This window comes from Anomaloglossus baeobatrachus, chromosome 5 (genome assembly GCF_048569485.1).
Source record: "Anomaloglossus baeobatrachus isolate aAnoBae1 chromosome 5, aAnoBae1.hap1, whole genome shotgun sequence".
Classification (NCBI taxonomy): Eukaryota; Metazoa; Chordata; class Amphibia; order Anura; family Aromobatidae; genus Anomaloglossus; species Anomaloglossus baeobatrachus.
In genome coordinates, this window is record NC_134357.1 from 332,623,784 (window position 1) to 332,644,432 (window position 20,649).

Genomic DNA, 20,649 nt, shown 5'->3' on the forward strand with positions numbered 1-20,649 from the left:
CTAACCACTGAATTCTAAAGTACCATTTTGCTGTTCTTCTGTACTAATATCTGTTTGTTCCTCAGTTACAGGAACAGGACTGTGACTCCATCACAAACATACTGAATCTGAAGTTTTTCATGTGCTGGTCACCTTCATTATTCCCATTCATCAGTTTAATTCTACTTATCATGTTTGAAGCATTGTCAGTTACAATAACAAGAACCTGTTATGTTATAGCATTTCTATGATGAGTGCAGACGTTCCTTCCTTCCCAGTGTGTTTTTACCCTTATCTGTAGAGGAGGAGCTTCACTATGTATCATGTACATAAATTGCAGCACAGACTCATCTCAACTAAAAGCCTACATTCCTTGACCAGGAATAGAACCGACATTTATAGGACATTTCATAACTTTCCCAATTTCTTATGAAAAAAAATCAGCACATACTGCATGTACCCAATTTATGATATATTTTAGGATTGGGAGTTGGTCCATTTTATACCGACTTCACCAAAATGGATAGTGACTATATGACTCTGACTCCACAGCCCTGGTTGTTAGTCCGTAAGAACTATGAGGGTAGACACCAGCCTTCACTATAGCACTTTACAGTAGCTAAAGTTGAGAGTTAGGGGTACTTTGCACGTTGTCGCATCGCTACTGCGATCTCATCGGGGTCAAATCGAAAGTTACGCACATCCGGTGCCGGTAGCGACGTTGCAACATGTAAAGCCTAGAAGCACCGATAAACTATCGCAAAAGCGTCGAAAATCTGTGATCTGTGTAGTGTTGGTCATTTCCATAATTTAGCTGCAGCGACAAGTACGATGTTGTTCCTCGTTCCTACGGCAGCACACATCGCTGTGTATGAAGCCACAGGAGCGAGGAACATCTCCTTACCTGCGTCCCGCCTGCAATGAGGAAGGAAGGAGGTGGGCGGGATGTTTACGTCCCGCTCATCTCCGCCCCTTCGCTTCTATTGGCTGCCTGCAGTGTGATGTCGCTGTGACGCTGCACGACCCGCCCCCTTGATCTGGTGATTGACTTGGCCATTGCAGAATGTTCCACTTTTTTGCACTCATGAACTCCTGGGTAGCTTTGGCTGTATGCTTGGGGTCATTGTCCATCTGTACTATGAAGCGCCGTCCGATCAACTTTGCAGCATTTGGCTGAATCTGGGCTGAAAGTATATCCTGGTACACTTCAGAATTCATCCGGCTACTCTTGTCTGCTGTTATGTCATCAATAAACACAAGTGACCCAGTGCCATTGAAAGCCATGCATGCCCATGCCATCACGTTGCCTCCACCATGTTTTACAGAGGATGTGGTGTGCCTTGGATCATGTGCCGTTCCCTTTCTTCTCCAAACTTTTTTCTTCCCATCATTCTGGTACAGGTTGATCTTTGTCTCATCTGTCCATAGAATACTTTTCCAGAACTGAGCTGGCTTCATGAGGTGTTTTTCAGCAAATTTAACTCTGGCCTGTCTATTTTTGGAATTGATGAATGGTTTGCATCTAGATGTGAACCCTTTGTATTTACTTTCATGGAGTCTTCTCTTTACTGTTGACTTAGAGACAGATACACCTACTTCACTGAGAGTGTTCTGGACTTCAGTTGATGTTGTGAACGGGTTCTTCTTCACCAAAGAAAGTATGCGGCGATCATCCACCACTGTTGTCATCCGTGGACGCCCAGGCCTTTTTGAGTTCCCAAGCTCACCAGTCAATTCCTTTTTTCTCAGAATGTACCCGACTGTTGATTTTGCTACTCCAAGCATGTCTGCTATCTCTCTGATGGATTTTTTCTTTTTTTTCAGCCTCAGGATGTTCTGCTTCACCTCAATTGAGAGTTCCTTAGACCGCATGTTGTCTGGTCACAGCAACAACTTCCAAATGCAAAACCACACACCTGTAATCAACCCCAGACCTTTTAACTACTTCATTGATTACAGGTTAACGAGGGAGACGCCTTCAGAGTTAATTGCAGCCCTTAGAGTCCCTTGTCCAATTACTTTTGGTCCCTTGAAAAAGAGGAGGCTATGCATTACAGAGCTATGATTCCTAAACCCTTTCTCCGATTTGGATGTGAAAACTCTCATATTGCAGCTGGGAGTGTGCACTTTCAGCCCATATTATATATATAATTGTATTTCTGAACATGTTTTTGTAAACAGCTAAAATAACAAAACTTGTGTCACTGTCCAAATATTTCTGGACCTAACTGTAAGTAAATAGTAATAGTACATATAAATAACATAGGGTGCTTGATTAAAAAAAAAAAAGTAAAAGCTAAGCACGACAAGGTGTACCTAATCAGGATGCCCCTAACTCTTGCAGTTCATTTAATGAATGCATTGCATCTCTCCATATCACTGCTGTGGATAAATGTAAATGCTCAGACCCTACGCGTATTGTACTGAGAGCTTTTACATTGACAAAGCTATACTTACTTAATGCTATTGTGTAAAGTAAAGGGAAAAATATTTTTAGCTTGTTTGTGAATGTAGCATATGATATAATGAGGATGAGACTCTGGGTATTGATCACCATAATCTGTATCATCACCTTTCACAGTAACGTCTCACGTGACCGAGGTTTGTGCAAGTGGATAATAACCCTATAGACGTCACCCCCCTCTGTTTGATCTCCCTCTTCTGAGCACCCCATTCTCCTCCTACCGGGGGACTCTGGGTATATAAGAATGTGGTCTTAACTTACAGTAGATATAGTCAAGCACATCAGCTGCCACATATTTCTGGTGCTGTGAATAACTAAGCAGCCTAAGTACCCAGAGAATAAGAAGAAGAGAGGAAATCACCGCTGCTGAGAATGTAAGTAACTACAACACTTCAGATGTATCTGACACTTACTATAGCATTATTTGGAGCTATGTCCTTACGGTACATGGCATACTACACTTATCTGCTCTCTGATAATCTAGATTATATTTAAAAACTAAATTAGGACTCCAGAATCCTTATCAGATATGGGAGGAACGGGGAATATCTGTATGTAGAGCTTTTAGTTCAAATGTGAATTGCCGGATTTTAGTGGAATACGATGAAGAAAATGAAACATGTAATTTCCCATCTGTACCTGTTACTAATTTGGGATAACTACTATAAGTGCATTTACTTTTAGATCCAATGAAGCTTTACCTGTATCTCCTTTGTCATATATTAAATCCCCGATCTTCTGACATCGGATATTCCTGATGAGATACACTTCAAGGAGCATTAAATCGATTTTCCACCGTATCTCTCTATTCTACAGTAGTGTAAAGCAATTGTCTCCCAATTGTCTTACACATATTTATATGCTGTTTTTTTTTTGTTGGTTTACTGTATACTACTTTATTTCACATATCTCCAGCACCGAGATCCCAAGATACTATTAACAGTTATTTGTCTGATTGCTGACAGTTTCAGATTTCATATAAATTTACCGTGCCTATGCCATGTGTAATCGTCCAGGAATGAGTGCATAGGTTATTAAATGAAGGTTTCAGTGTAGAGCTCACATTTATGATTATAGATAAGATCCGGTGTGTACGGGTATGAATAGTAGCAAGATAAGGGTTAACAACAGTGGTATTTTTGAGACCATTTCTCCATCAAGTTCTGTTGGCTATAGCATTTCATTTTAGCGTTCGGATTCCACAAACACACAGCTTGTTGATATCGCTCACAAAATATTAGTCACTAGAAATCGGAGCGTTTGCAATTATTTGTTAACTATTCCAACAATCTCTTTGAGTCTCCCACTCATCTGCTTTTGTTTCTCAGGGTGATGCACAGATTCCTGTATCTTGTATTGCTGCAATTTGGGTTTTACGTTCACTGCTATTTGATGCATCCAAACTACAGGTAGGTAATTACCAGTCATTGGGTACCGATATCACCACCGTGACTTTGTCTAAGTAGATATTTCTTCTTCTCAATCTTGTGTCTGAGATCGTGAAATGTTTAGGCTAGATCAGATGTTGCACTGCCCATGGTAGAACCAAACCATATTCACTTCTGACCGATAGGGCATATAATGGATATTTACATAGTGTATTTAGCACTGGTGGACACAGACAGAAAAGGGTCCCTGTGCACCAGCCCAAGAGCTCATCAAAATGAAAAATTGCACATAATTTGGAGCTAGAAATGGACCCCTCAACCTCTTGGGCTCCTGTGCTGCTGCACAGATTGCACCAATAGTATGTCTGGCCCCGATGTGTGGTCAAGGTACTTTTTCCCACGCCTTTACCTGGGATAAAAGTCCAGTCAATGCCCTACCCCCTGATCCTCATGACTGATGCAAAGACGTTTGCACCCCTGCAGAATTGGCAATTCACTTCATAGTACATTAAGGACATTTAAAGGGAACCTGTCAGCAGAAATTTCGCCCAAAACCTAAAAGATTCCCCCTCTGCAGCTCCTGGGCTGCATTCTAGAAAGGTCCCTGTTATTATTGTGCCCCATGTGAGACCAAAATCAAGACTTTATAAAGTGGTACCTTTTTGTATTCAGATACTGTAAATGTGACACGGGGGCGGGCTTTCTGGCGTCCGTTATTCTGCCTCCTGGTCCTGTATGCCGCCCCCCATCGCTCCTTTCCATAGCTGATGCAAGTACCCGCCCATAATCTCATGAGCGCGCAAACCTCACCAGCGGTCACACTGTACTCAGGGTACATGCTAGACTGTATGGGCTGCTTCCAGGGATGACGTCCCTTTTGTCACGTGATAGGGGCGTGTTCAAAATACTATCACGTGACAAAAGGGACGTCATCCCTGGAAGCAGCCCATACAGTCTAGCATGTACCCTGAGCACAGTGTGACCGCTGGTGAGGTTTGCGCGCTCACGAGATTATGGGCGGGTACTTGCTGATAACAATCACAGCCCCGCCCATAATCACTTGCCTGCGCACACGTCACCAGCGGTCACACTGCTCAGTCCCGTGAGACTGGCACTGGGCATGCGCGGGGATGGCTGGAGCAGTGGGCGGTGCATCAGCTATGGAAAGGAGCGATGGGGGGCGGCATACAGGACCAGGAGGCAGAATAACGGACGCCAGAGAGCCCGCCCCCGTGTCACATTTACAGTATCTGAATACAAAAAGGTACCACTTTATAAAGTCTTTATTTTGGTCTCACAGGGGGCACAATAATAACAGGGACCTTTCTAGAATGCAGCACAGGAGCTGCAGAGGGGGAATCTTTTAGGTTTTGGGCGAAATTTCTGCTGACAGGTTCCTTTTAATTCTAAACATAAAAAACACCCGTAGAACAATTCTGCTAAATGAAACCTGACAGCAGATACATGCTGCCTTACCGATTGGGACAATAAAGGTTAAATGTTCCCAAATTATAATGTTAAACTTGGCTGCTTAAACACTGGAAGATGTAAGTCTGCTTCTCTATTGTAGTCAAGGGAAGTTGCAAACATAATTGAGAACTCTCACTTAAAGGGAACCTGACAGCCAATACATGCAGCCCGATCCACGAGAAAAACAAGGTTTAATAACCACCCACACCTATGTGTGCTTGTAGGGACAGACCTGATAATTAGTGACAGCGGGTGGGGAGGGGCCGCTGGGGACCCACCTATCTGACTAGTCTCTACTGTGGCTAGTGTGTCCCGTGCAGCTATTAATCTATGCTTTTCTCTGAAACACCACAGTGTTTCAAATATAAACCATATATGGCTAAAGTCATAAAGCCAGTATCTGATACATGCTGCCCGTGGATCGGGCAGCAAGTATCATGTATCAGGTTCCCTTTAATGTAGAAATTCTTCAATTTTTTTGTAACTACGCTTGACTACAATAGAGAATCACACTTTCATCTTGTAATGTCTATGCAGCCAAATTTAACATTACAATGGAGAACATGGGACCTTTATTTTCATGATACGTAAGACCCCACCTTTGTGGCCTTTATAAGATCACCTATGCATTGTCATAAATGTAATTTTTGAAATATCCATTAAACTGTTTAACTATTCTAAACCATCAGACAGAGGTGTAGCTGGTGTTTCAGCAAAGGGCAACACACACCTGAGTGGGTCATCAGCTCAGGTAACACATGTTTACAACCACAGAGGTGCCCTCTAATTAAAGTGGGAATAGTGGACACCTCAATGGAGGATAATGCTGTTATTGAATAAAAAACACTATAGAAGAACAAGCATGAATATTCCAGGTATATACAGTGGGTAAGGAAAGTATTCAGACCCCTTTAAATTTTCACTCTCATTGCAGCCATTTGGTAAATTCAAAAAAAGTTCATCTTTTTCTCATTAATGTACACTCTGCACCCCATCTTGTCAGAAAAACCAGAAATGTAGAAATGTTTGCATATTTATTACACAAGAAAAACTGAAATATCACATAGTATTCATAAGTATTCAGACCCCTTGCTCCATATTGAGTAGAAGCACCCTTTTGAGCTAGTATAGCCATGAGTCTTCTTGGTAATGATGTAACAAGTTTTCGCACCTGGATTTGGGGATCCTCTGCCATTCTTCCATGCAGATCCTCTCCAGTTCCGTCAGGTTGGATGGTGAACGTTGGTGGACAGCCATTTTCAGGTCTCTCCAGAGATGCTCTATTGGGTTTAGGTCAGGGCTGTGACTGGGCCAGTCAAGAATTACTTTTTTTTTTCTGTCAAGATGTGGTGCAGGGTGTACATTAAAAAAATATATATTTTTTCTTATTAATTTATCAAATGGCTGCAATGAAACAAAGAGTGAAACATTTGAAGGGGTCTGAATACTTTCTATACCCACTGTATTATTACTGTACAGTCAAATCCACAGACTCACAGGTGACTTCATTTCACATTTTCCATCATTTTCATCTGGCCAAGACCACCATGGCAACTTCTTCCAGCTACAACTTGTCTGTACAGTTTGCAACACATAGACATTACATCTCTCAAATTCTTAGCACTCTCCCCACTTATTCCCAACCTACACAAACTTGCTATTACCACTCCAATATTGTGCCTACTGCTGCCCCATTTTTTTTTACAATTACTACTCCTGCTGTCTTGTGTTGTACACTAAATACCACACTTCAAAAATATTGGTGTCATTAATATACCTAACCTCGAAACAAAAATGTCACACAGACAGCACCCCAGCTCAATAATGCCAGAGATGGTGCCAGATAGGGGCACTTATATTGTGCCCAAAACAGAAAAAATGTGAAAGTTCTTAAAAAAAGTAGAGATTTTCTTAGTGCCCTTAAACTGTATTAGTGCCCACATAGTAATAATAATTACCATTGGCCTCTTATAAAGTAAAAATGATACCTTTTGTGCTTGCTAGAAAGCAATAGTTTGCCCATTTTTATCACCTGAGAAACTAATAGTGCGCCTTTTTGTGACCATTCCGTGAGTGACCCCTATAAAGAAATAGTGCTGCAAGTGCCTCTTTTTCATTAATAATTCCGAAATTTACCTTTTTATAAAGAAAAAAAATCCCAAGTTCTCCTTATGAAATAGTAATGCCTTCTGCCACTTAAGCTTCCCTTAACAAGTAATTGTCCCCTCAATGCCCGCCATAAATATTAATACTCTAAGTACCACCTTAACATATAATAATGATTTCTGGTGTTCTTCCCTGAGTGCCCCTTCCATAAAAATGGAATAATGCCATGAAAGGCTATTTTAAAAGCATTATTGCCCCAAGGGAAAAAGAAAATGCCCACGTGCCAAGTGCTCTCCTACACAGCTATTACCTAAGCGCACATTGAGAATGGAAGTGATATCATCACGCCACCTGTGCCGGGAGGCTGAAGCCAATGTGTGTCTCCATCATTCTGTACCTCATAAGTCACTTCAGGCCCGCAATCTACAGAATGGCGGAAGATAGGAGACAGAGTGATAGGGCAGCTCGTACCACTGCTTGGTGCCACTACTCATAGTACCCTCTCCCCTTTAAACTCCATAGACCACCAGGAAGGCAATAATTTATCTTGTCAGGGGGATGAGAAATTCTTTAAGCTGCCATGATTGATCTGGATGTGGGCTGGACTATTTATACTTTTGTGCACTCTATTTTTTCTGGCTCTTGGGTGTTATATAGCAATAGTTATCTGTTGATGTTTTAGATTGTCTAGTTAGGCTGCTTTCACACATCCGGCTTTTGCAATGCGGCACAATCCGGCACTTTGCAGGAAAACCGCAACCATTTTTTTTGCTGCCGGTTGCGTTTTTCCTGCATAGACTTTAATGAGTGCCGCATTGTGCCGCATGGGCTTGCGTTCGGTCCGGTTTTTGCCGCATGGGGCAGATTTAGCCGATGCGGCGGCCGGATGGAACGTTCCCTGGCACGTTTTTTGCTCCGGCAAAAAAAAACGCATCACGCCGCATCCGTCCGATGCGGCGCTTTTCCCAATGCATCCCTATGGATGCCGGATGCGGCGCGATGCGGCAAAAACCGCATCCGGCCGCCGCATGCGGTTTTTGCCACTGTGCATGCTCAGTAGCATGCCGCAAGCGGCAAAAACCGGACCGGCCGCATGTAAAAAACTTATGCAAAGGATGCGGTGTTTTCACCGCATCCGTTGCATAGGCTTCACAGCCGGATTGAGCCGCAGAGCTCAAGCCGGATGTGTGAAAGCAGCCTTATAGTTCCCTGGTACTTAACTGACCCACTCGCTAAGTAGAGAGACATAAAGTTACATCAACTACTATGGGTTCTCTAATGTCTGCTGGAGGTTGCCATATTTCACATTTTTCCCAGTATAAGAAGCTTAGGTTTCTATATATCTTAATAAAATAATGAGAGATTGTAAGTGAAAGCTGAAATCATTATCACCACATTGTTCAGGGATATGTGATTTTATAACAATCATGAGCAATTTTGTCAACAAGTTGTAAAATTATTTCAATAAACCTGTTACAAATACAAACCTTTCTTGAGTGATTAGCCGACATTGCATTAATATGCATTCAGGCTTCAGAGTTGGAACTCCCTACTTGTTCATTACATAATGTGGTGGTTTGCAATCTTGAAAGTACTGTATATTTTTTACTGATCGATAGGGTTGCTGGGATTGGGAGTTGGACCCCCGCTAAACTGTTACAAAGAAAGGCTAAAAGTATCAAATTTCTGGAAAGCTTATTAAATCTTCAGCCTTCTATCAGCAAATCAGATCTCCACTGTGCCACATAATGGACATAGACATTTTCTGTTAACATGCATTTATGCTATTGTTTCAAACTTATACTGGTCTTCTGAAAGGAAAATGGATTTTTCTACAAGGACTTAAAGGAAAGCTGTCCTGTGAAAAAAACGATATTGACCTGCAAATATCAAGTTAATCTGGAGGTTCGTAGCATTTGGAACCTGCAAAGTGTCTGCACCTTGAACCCGAGAGAAAATTAACTGTATTCCTCGTGGTAACGAAGTGTTTGGATTCCAGTCATCAGGGCCGGTACCCATGTGAGTTCAGTCACCACTCAAGATGAGTCAGGAGTGGGGTTATAGCTGCTTGTCTCCATACATACAGCGGTGACTGAACCCGCACCGGCGCTTCCCCGATTACTGAGATCTGAACTCTGCCAGGAGGATTAAAGTTAATTTCCTCCTGGCAGTGAGGTTTTCAGTGCAAGCGCAGAGAAGGTTCCAAACACTATTAACCTGCAGTTTAACCCCATATCTGCAGGTTAATAGTGTGTTTTTCACATGACAGGTTCCCTTTCATAATGCTTAGCTCATAGGTCCCTCATACACTTTACATGATTGTTGGCCAAAGGATGGTTTAACTGATTGTTGTCTGGCAGCTATCCCTCCTGGCACTCAGCTGACTAAGCACTCCGGTGTTCTCTTGCTGCCAGACATGTCCGACGCTGGTGTATCTTGCAGAGAACTAAAGGATCATCAATTTGAAATCAGACATATTGGATTCTTCTGTTGCCAATATCTTCTGTCAGGTGGCAGTAGGGAAGCCACCATACACCCTATTTCCCTGTATATTGTAAGCTTGAACACATGGCCCTCACTCCTCTTGGAATCTGTGGAATATGTTGGCACTATAGAAATACAATTATCATTATTAAACTGTTGGTTGACCCTGTTGGTGTTAATGATGTCACTATTAAGCTTTAATTAGCTTAAAGAGAACCTGTCAGGTTCCTTATGCCATCCAACCCAGCAGCATTCACATTTGCGAGTCAAAATTCCCTTCCTAACCAGCCGTGTATAACATCATTCTCTAAAATCAATGTGTAAAAAGAACATTTATTACCTTTGTTTTTTGTATGCAAATTAGTGCCTTGACTAGTCGAAGGGGCCTTCTTTCCTTAGACTAGTTGGCCCTTTTTCCATGTTATCACGCCCCTGTGGGCGTGATGACATGAATACTATGAGCCGCTGTTATGGCAGCTCCTGGAAATCTTGCGCATGTGTGTGGCTCATTTTAGTAGCGCTAGTGTGCCTCTCAAGCCGAGTGTACACGTCCCAGATTCAGACAGGCGTACTGTGAATGATCAGAACAGCTTCTGCACTTCCAATCATGCGCAGTGCACCTGTCGATCGCCACTGCACCAGGACAATCGGGAAGAGCTAGGCAAAGCTGTCTGCTTTACCTTGGCTGGTCATCAAAAATAGGGGGAACCCCATGTCATTTTTTTAAATAATTTGTTAGGTTAAACAAGGCTAAAAACATCTTTAGTGCCACATGAAAGGCACTAAGGGTGCAAGTGTAAAAAACCTGCTCTAATCTAAGCTCTGCCTCCTACATCAGATCTCCTTGAACTACTTCCAGAGGACAGTGTGCCAACAACCGCGCCCCCGGTTCTCATATAAGACCTGACGACACGATTCGGCCTGCCAGTCACAGTAATGCCAGTAGCCAACTGACGAGTAACAAGTGCAGTCGAGCACCCTGATGCTCAATTCAGTATAGAGCAGTGACGCTTGCTCATCACTAGTCGGCAAGTCTAAACGCAACATAGCCCACGTCTTCATTGAATCAGATGCAGGACATATGATGCAGATATAGGCTTGTTTATTTTGTCTCATATACGTCCGCACACATAGAGATATTCACAATGCTCATCTAGAGAAAAAATTGGGATTTTCTTTAGTCATCACAAGTCTTACTATGACGATTATATCAGAACATATAGGGTAAAGGTGAACCAGGATTATTTTACTACATTTGTACAATTCTCCAGGATTTGTCTTTGATGGCACTTTGAGCTAAATGCATGCTCATGACACAGGTCATGGTGTCCTCACCTGGTCCCTCTATTCTTTTCTGACCACTGTCTATTCCTTTCATCATCTGAGCTGAACTTCAGAAAGTGCAAGCCAATCAAATATTATTATGTGAAGATCTGGCTAGTTACTCATCATATCATAGATCCCAGCAGTATCTCCATGGAGAAAAAATAAGAACTTTAGATGTGTCTCAACCAGGGCAGTAGGTGAAGGTATCTCTTTGGTGTAGCTTGGTCTCTGAAGTACTTTGATGTACTGTATATACACTACAGGACCAGGAATCAGTCAGCTACCCTTTTATCTCCACAATGAAAACTACTTACTTTGGGTCTGAACACATCTGGAAATGTATCAATAATGAACAGAGTTAAAAAAACAACGCAGTATTTTTTATAGAACTTTACCAGAACATGGAGGCTCACACTAACAGGTTCTTCCATTGCAAAATGCTGCATTCCAGCTGCCTAAAGCCTTAGTCAGTAGACATCCATTTTTCACGTATGTGTTCTGTCCCTTTTTCATGGCTTAAACACCTACCCATTATAGTCTATGAGACTATTGACGAGTCCTTGTTATTTTTGCAGACTGTTTTGTTTTTGTGCATCACAGATGAAAATCACCCAATGTTTGTGGTCCGTGAAAATCATGAGAAGCACATGGATGGCATTATGTCTGTGATTAACGTTGTAATGTAGAAGGAGAAGCAATGTAATTCATTTATTTATCCATATGTGAAAATCATGGTAAAAACTGACTCATGAACCAAATACTAATAAAAATTTGATGAAAAATTTTGATGACCCTTGGACTAATTTTAGCATCTATAAAAAAAAATCACGGCCATCTGAATCCTAAGTCTTAATCCTGAGTCCTAAGAGCTTCTCCTTTTTATTCCCTGCATAGTGGTATGAAAGTAATAACTGTAGTAATAACTAGTGTATATAAAATATCCAGTATTTACCGTGGGGGGGGGGGAATGGGGCGGCAGCGGTGGTGGAGCAGGGTCACAGGACGCAGTGGCGGTGGTGGACCAAGGCAATGCTGCGGGCGGTGCGATGGGTGTCCCAGATGCTGTCCCAGAAACTGTCGACGGTGCAGACTTCAAAGAAATGGCGTCCCGAGCCGGCGTGTACACAAATTGAGCTATTGGCTCAATGACAAGCCAAAACCTCAGCGTCATTTTCCTTAAGTTCGCTGCCTGGAGATCAATAGGCCAGAGGCAGAGCGTGCGCCGATGAGATCTTGAGCCAAGAGCTCCATCTGCGCATGCACCATCTCCAGGAGCCATTATTTGAAGCCCTCACCGCCCAGAGCACAGCCAACCACAGCACAGCAGCTGCATCCCCAGCACAGCCACCGCAGCCCAAGCACAGCTGCCACAGCAGCACAGTGCTCGCAGCCCCAGCACAGCCGCCGCAGCACTGTGCCTGCAGTGTTGCCCCTGTCTCTTGCTACTGCTCTCCACCACCTCCCGGTAAGCTACATTTGGATTATAAGACACACCCCTCATTTTCCTCCCAAATTTTTTGGAGGAAAGGTGCGTCTTATAATCTGAAAAATACGGCATATAAAAATATAAAGATGAGAAAGGCCACCTTCGCACGATCAGTGTTTGTTGAGTTTTTGATGCTGCAGAATTTCTGCACCTTTGTTTATTTAAGGGGTTTTTTTCGTTGCATTTTTGATGGTGCTTTTTTTGTCTCTGTTTGGTGTGTCATCCTTTAAACAAAAGCTGATCTGTTTTTAAATTTCCTGATATTTACATTCTTATGTGGAGATTAGGTGCATTTTTGACATGGAAACTCACTAAAATCGCATGTGCGTTTTTTACATGCATAGTTTCCGCATCTTATGCAAGTCTGTGGGGAAAATATGTACATAAACCTCTGCATACTTGCAAGATAAATTGACATGCTGCAGATAGCAAAAAACGTTCCGCAGGTCAGTTTGCGCAGCGTAAAAAGAAGATTTCTATTAATCCCATCCCTTTTGCTTATGTCGCGGGCGGAGGAGGGGACGCTGCGCTCTCCCACTGCTCGGGTCCGGCCGCTGCTGCTGCGGCTGCCGCTGCTGCTCGGTGGTGGCTGGAGCGGTGGGCCGGATCCCGGGGACTCGAGCGGCGCTCCTCGCCCGTGAGTGAAAAGGGGATTTTGATTGTGGGGGTTTTGTTTATTGTCCGTGACGCCACCCACGGTTGTGGTGAGATTGGTGACACCACCACTGCTCTGGACGGGGATCCCGGGAGCGATGACAGGGAGCAGCCTGGGTGTTAGTTCTCCCCTCCGTGGGTAGGGGGTTGGTTGTCCTGGGGCCCGGTGATGGGGTAGGGATGGATTGCAGGCGAGTTACAGAGCCTGGTAAGGTGCAGGGTCGCAGGGGCAGCGCTGTGCCGCACGGCACAGTGGTACTCACTCAGCCAATGATGAAGACACAGTTCTCGGTAAAACACACGGCTGGATGGACGGGTCCCACTGACGGCTGCGGTGGTTTCTGCTCCCGGCAGGTTGATGGTGACTGCCTTTCCCTGCACCTATGTACAGTAGATGGTTACGATGGGTTCCCACCGGTAACCCGCTCCCCAGCTTGGATATGGGCTGGAGGAGCCCCTTTTTGCCCACAGGCTCTGGCCCTGGAAAACGGTTGCCTTGGCGGTGGCGGTGTCTCCCTCTCACGGTTGGGCGGTTGCCTTTTGTCGGGACTTGGCTGCTGGGGAACCCAGGAGGTTCCCTTCGCTGACGGATTCGACAAATTCATGGCGACTCCTAGCCTTGTCAGGGTCCGTAAACCCCTGCCAGATGGTGCTGACTTCTCTTTGTGTACCGGTCCGGTACCGCCGGGCCACCGCCCGCCCACGGTCCTTATGGTAGACTCCAATCGGTCACTCCTGCAGACGGTCACCACCGTCTGCCAACCTTGCTGTACCGCCCGGGCCACACACCCGGACGCTGTCAGTTAGTTGCTCACTACCACTTCACTTCCTTCCACTTTCACCTCCAAAACTAATCTGATTACTTTTCCCGCCTCCAGGACTGTGAACTCCTCGGTGGGCGGGGCCAACGACCTGGCCCACCCCCCTGGTGTGGACATCAGCCCCTGGAGGAAGGCAACAAGGGTTTTGTGTCTGACTTCGGTGTGCCTGACCGGGAGTGTGGGGTGTGTGGTGTTGTGCTATGTGGCCGCTGGCTTGTCCAGGGCGCCACACTTATACTGTAAAATGCATAATGTAATGATGCTTTTTTTGATGCAGTGAAAACATGCAGCGTCCAGACCACGAGTAAATCTCATTGTGGGAATGTTGCCTTATATGTAGTGTTGAGTGGACCCGAACTGTAAAAATCCGGATCCGCGCGATTTCAGCGTCCGATCCGGGTCTGACCCGGACCCGGGAATCCAGCTGCACGATCCGGATTCGGGGGTTTTTTTTGTTTTTTTTCTTCTCTCTCTCTCTCTTTCTCTTTCTCTCTCTTTCTCTTGTCCCCGGATTCCACTCCCCATTGACATATATGGGGCCGAACTCCGGATCGGATCTGGACTTCTTTTTCAACCCGCCGGGTAGCTGCCGGACCCGGATTTTTCACTATCCGCTCAACTCTACTTATATGTAAAATGGAAATAAAGTATAACAATAAAAATAAAATGAATTGAAAATAAAATGTTAATAAATAAATAAATGCAAAATCAAATACAAATAAAGAAAAGCTTCTAATAGAAGCCATTAGAATTCATGCAGTATCTACAATAAGTAAATGTTCCTGGAGGGTTGATATTATTGTACATGTGAAAGAATAAGTGGTTTCAATAGGAAAAGTCCTCCCATTAAGGAATGTTTACCTTGATAATCTTTTACTAATGACCTTACTCTATGCACAATAACCCTTCTTATTTTTACTGTGCAGTTATGACCAGACGTCTAAATACAGCAGAAATGTAAATCTTCCAGTGCTGAAGAGAAGCCCCATGCAAGACTGGTCTCTGGATGAGGCACAGGGATTTGTTCGGGGTCTTTCAGAGAAAAGGTGAATTACTTGAGTCATGAACAATTAATGCATGCACTACATCTCAGGTGTACTATATATGTACTTTGGTGTCTTACCCACAGAATGGAGAGACACGTAGATGCTATATTCACCAACACCTATAGAAAATTCCTGGGACAGATTTCAGCCAGGCGATACCTACAGAACATGATGGGGAAACGACTAGGGTAGGTATCATAGGCTAGAAGGTCAGACTATCTGTTCAATAGCAAGGATTTGTAACATTTTTTTCACCATCTCCAGACAGGATGATTTAGGATCACTATACCCAAGTGATCGTGAGACAGGTCAGAGGAACCTGAGGGATACACTTGCATCACTGCTGACGAGCCTGTAAGTACTAATTGATTACCTAGAATCACATATTAATTGAAAATGTCTTATGAATTTACTAGAAAATATCAACTTCTTCGTCTTGGGTTCGAATTGCATCACATAAAAAAGTCCACACTTTACTTACCAACACCTGGTCACAATATCATTGTACTGGTATAATGCAAGAGGACATTATGATGTCCAAAGTACTGATGACCAACCTCTCACATCGTCCATCAGGGGGGTGGTTGCTTAGTATTATAGATCTCCACAGATGAGGCTTGTATGATGGGCCAGTTACTGACACGTGTAGTGTACCATGTCAGCTTACAACCTACTGTCAGCACCCGTACTATAAGATCAGACGGGCTGCCCTGCACTACATTAGATTCAATTTATTTCTGCCCCACTGAAATAGACGTGAAACTTTTACAGGGCTTGGGAGCACATGATCACTGCAGCCAATCATTGGGCTTGGGAGCACATGATCACTGCAGCTAATCACAGGGCTTGGGAGCACATGATCACTGCAGCTAATCACTGGGCTTGGGAGCACATGATCATTGCAGATAATCACTGGGCTTGGGAGCACATGATCACTGCAGCTAATCACATGGCTTGGGAGCACATGATCACTGCAGCTAATCACTGGGCTTGGGAGCACATGATCACTGCAGCTAATCACAGGGCTTGGGAGCACATGATCACTGCAGCTAATCACAGGGCTCGGGAGCACATGATCACTGCAGCCAATCACTGGTCTTGGGAGCACATGATCACTGCAGCCAATCACTGGTCTTGGGAGCACATGATCACTGCAGCTAATCACAGGGCTTGGGAGCACATGATCACTGCAGCTAATCACATGGCTTGGGAGCACATGATCACTGCAGCTAATCACTGGGCTTGGGAGCACATGATCACTGCAGCCAATCACTGGGCTTGGGAGCACATGGTCCCTGCAGCCAATCACTGGGCTTGGGAGCACATGATCACTGCAGCTAATCACAGGGCTTGGGAGCACATGATCACTGCAGCTAATCACATGGCTTGGGAGCACATGATCACTGCAGCTAATCACTGGGCTTGGGAGCACATGATCACTGCAGCCAATTACTGGGCTTGGGAGCACATGATCACTGCAGCCAATCACTGGTCTTGGGAGCACATGATCACTGCAGCCAATCACTGGTCTTGGGAGCACATGATCACTGCAGCTAATCACATGGCTTGGGAGCACATGATCACTGCAGCCAATCACTGGGCTTGGGAGCACATGGTCCCTGCAGCCAATCACTGGGCTTGGGAGCACATGATCACTGCAGCTAATCACTGTGCTTGGCTTAGGCAGTCAGCAAAGGCCTGTGAGGGCATTTATAATTGAATTTTATTGGAAAACTCTTAATATTTCATATCTGGAATGTAATGAAGTAAGAGGTGTACGTCTTTTAATAAATTAAGTGCATCTTTGGCCTTCCATGCATCAGAAAGTTCAATCTACTGGAGCTATGAGCAAATTTGGGCTAAAGTTTATGCCAACTTCTGGTATTAAGTATAGTGAATTTGTCAGGCCAGGAGGCCATGCCATGTGCTCTTACAACGCCCTGCCAATTTTCAAATACTTAGTAAGAGGGTGAGAGCTGGAAATTATGGCACAACACTGGTATACGTACATCATTTAGTGGGGGAGCCAAATAGAATCTTTCTAGAAGGCCCCCTCTGCTAAAAACCGTCTGGTAAATGTGACTAATGTGTAATAAATAGTATGTGTAACTTGTCATATCAACAGAAAAAACCCTGAGTGGGGAACAGATGAGCCTCAGCCATTATAGTGATCGGTGTGGATGGCGTTCCTTCGGCACTACGGCCCGTCTAAGAAGATAACAGTCATTAACCTGGCAAAATCTTACACAATGCGTGTCTGAAGCAAGTGTTACGCTTCCTGTGCAGCTCTCATCCTCCACTTTTTTCCACCAGGTTTTGTTTTACATGTAAATTAATTTGTCAAATAAAATAAATGCTTTGTGAAGCTGTCTGATTTTGGCCTCTATGAAAAAATTGGTTATATACCACTTAGGAGGGTTTTCTTTTTTTATATTTTTGTGGTTGAAAAAAAATTATACTTTGTAAAAAAAAAATAAAAAACAAAACGTAGTTTGTGTTGCCATTTTCTGATACCCATAACTTTTTATTTATCATCAATAGTCCAGTAGGAGGGCTAGCTTAGCTGATGTTTTTATTGCTAGTACTCTGTGGAGTATACAATGTTTTGATTGCTTTTTATTAGCATTTTAGTAGAGAAGTACAGTGACTGAAAACCGTCAATATTGGCATTTCATTTTATTTTATATTTTGAGGAATTGGACTTTTTCGGACTTGGCTGTACCAAATATCATTTTTTTTATTTTTAAAAAGGGAAAAAAGGTGTGATTTTTGCTTAATTTTTTGCTTTCCTTACAGGTTTTAAACCTACGAATAGTGACGAGCAGGCACTACCATGCTTGGGTACTCGTAACCAGGAGTCAGATGCTCGGATGGCTTTGTGTTATGATTCAGTAACTGAGGAGGATCAGAAAAAGGACAAAAATGCGGAAACTCAATAAGTAACCAGAGTGGCTGGAACCTTAATGGACTGCAGACCTAATACTGACACACAACTAGAAGTAGCCGTGGGACGTGCCCACAATGACCTAGTCGCCATGACACAGCCGGAAAACTAAATATTCTTACAGAGAGAAATATAAGAAACGCTAATCTGCCTCGGAGCAATCCCCTAAGATATAGATAGCCCCCCACATGTAAAAACTATGGTGATATAAGAAAACACAATACATAGCTAGAAAACAGATTCAGCAAAGATGAGGCCCAAACTATCTGTATAGGAAAGGAAAGGAAAGAGCACTGTCTGCAGCCATAAAAACCCTAATAAATCTCAGCACTCCTGATATGGAAAAGCCCTGAGCCCACACAGGCTCTCCCCTATTGTATCAGTACTCTGGTGTTGCTGCAATCCAAAAAATACTAATATAGATGAGGGACTGAATTTAATACCAAGCATGACAAAACACAATACATAGCAGAACATGGAGCTAGGTATACAGACACTCCCAACAGAGAATGATTCAACTCCACCAAGAACTCCACACAGGCAAAATCAGGAATCAAGTATTAGTATCAAAACAGAAAAAACTACAATAAAGTGGAAACAATAAGCAGAGGTACAAAGACCAACTTATCTAAGAGGAGTTCTGGTAGAGAGAAGGGCTGGTTTCAGAATGTCCTTAGAACACAGGAGATACATTGAACACCGACAAGGAAATGGAAAAAACTACTCAGTTATATAAGCCCAATCTGAATGACCTGATTGCCAGTCCTCCACAGGTGTCTGGCTCCCATTCAACAAGTAAACTGCACCGCCAGCACTGACCACAAGAGGGAGCCCCAAACTGGAAAATGTATTCACAACAGCTTTGACTCGTGTACCAGGTATAATGGAAGTCAATGGAAAACTCAAGCATTTTTCCAGAAGATCTGTTAACTTCCATTATACTTGGTACACTAGTCGATCCCGTCCGAGCGGCTCGTAATGAGTACTGAGAACCTGAGCATGGTAATGCTCGCTCATCACTACCTGTGATCTTTTGATTGTTTCTATTGTATTGCAGTATATAGTTATTGCAAATTGATGTTTTGCTATGAAGCCCGGCCACAGGCTTCTATAAGTAGAGCTTCGAAGAGGAATAAAATGGCGGCCATGGGAGAACTTCAGCAGGCCCTCTGCTACTATGGTTGCCCATTTGCACCCCGCAATTGTATCAAGGTGGGTCAATAGATGCCAATGTTCCCAGTGGCATCTAAATGATTAAACAGCAGCTATCAGAGATGCTATTGTTACACTCAAATGCCAGCTGTATAAGAGAACCGACATCCCTCGAGAATGACTCATACTCTGAGCCTGCCTTATAAACGTCATGCACCTGCAGTGGGGAAAATACGTTTTTGATACACTGCCAATTTTGCATATTTTACCACCTACAAAGAATGGGGAGGTCTGTAATTTTTATCTTAGGTACACTTCAACTGTGACACACAGAATCCAACAAAGAAAATTCAGAAAATCACAGTCTATGATTTTTAAATAATTCTAAATAATTAATTTGCATTAATTATTGTCAAGTCAAACCTTCTTGTAGTTTGCACAGATCTTTCAGGTTTCGGGCTTGTCGCTGGGCAACATTAAGTTTCAGCTCCCTGCAAAGATTTTCTATTGGGATCAAGTCTGGAGACTGTCTAGGCTACTCCAGGACTACTCAGGTATTAGAAACTCCCTTTTATAAGACTACATGAAATGCTTCTTATGAAGCCACTCCTTAGTTGCTCTGGATGTGTATTTCGGGTCATTGTCATACTGGAAGACCCAGCCACAATCCATCATCAATGCTCTTACTGAGGTAAGGAGGCTGTTGGCGAAAATCTCGCGATACATGACCCTATCCATCTTCCCTTCAATATAGTGCAGTCATACTGTCCCCTTTGCAGAAAAGCACCCCTAAAGTATGATGTTTCCACCCCCATGCTTCACGGTTGGGACGGTGTTCTTGGGGTTGTACTCATTCTTCTTCTTCTTCTTCTTCCTACAAACACGACGAGTGGATTAGATTCCAAAAAGTTCTATTTTGGTCGAATCTGAACACATGACCTTCTTCCATGCCTTTTCTGGATCATCCAGATGGTCAGTGGCGAACTTCAAACGGGCCTAGACATGTTCTGGCGTGAGCAGGGGGACCTTGCGTGCCCTGCAGGATTTTAATCCATGACGGCATAGTGTTACTTTGAGACAGTTGTCTCAGCTCTTTTCAGGTCATTGACCAGGTCCTCCCGTGTAGTTCTGAGCAGATTCCTGACCTTTCCCAGAATTATCCTTACTCCACGAGGCGAGCTCTTGCATGCAGCGCCTGACTAGGAGAGATTTTCTAATAATTTTCTAATAATTGTACCAACAGTTGTTGCCTTCTCACCAAGCTGCTTGCCTATTGTCCAGTAGCCCATGTCAGTCTTGTGCAGGTCTGTAATTTTGTCCCTGGCGTCC

General features: G+C 43.6%; 1 protein-coding gene across 1 annotated transcript; it reads left to right on the forward strand.

Annotated features, from left to right (window-relative positions):
- Positions 1-2,698: 2,698 nt before the first annotated feature.
- GHRH (growth hormone releasing hormone) lies at positions 2,699-17,595 on the forward strand. The gene is made up of 6 exons (XM_075347547.1): positions 2,699-2,817; positions 3,772-3,852; positions 15,105-15,224; positions 15,308-15,412; positions 15,489-15,578; positions 17,350-17,595. Coding segments are annotated over exons 1-6 (441 nt in total). The 5' UTR covers positions 2,699-2,815; the 3' UTR covers positions 17,393-17,595.
- The last annotated feature ends 3,054 nt before the right edge of the window (positions 17,596-20,649 follow it).

Coding starts and splice junctions, on each gene's coding strand:
- GHRH (XM_075347547.1), top strand. Junction 15,413..15,488: donor ATGATGGGGAAACGACTAGG/GTAGGTATCATA, acceptor CACCATCTCCAG/ACAGGATGATTTAGGATCAC. Junction 15,579..17,349: donor GCATCACTGCTGACGAGCCT/GTAAGTACTAAT, acceptor TCATATCAACAG/AAAAAACCCTGAGTGGGGAA.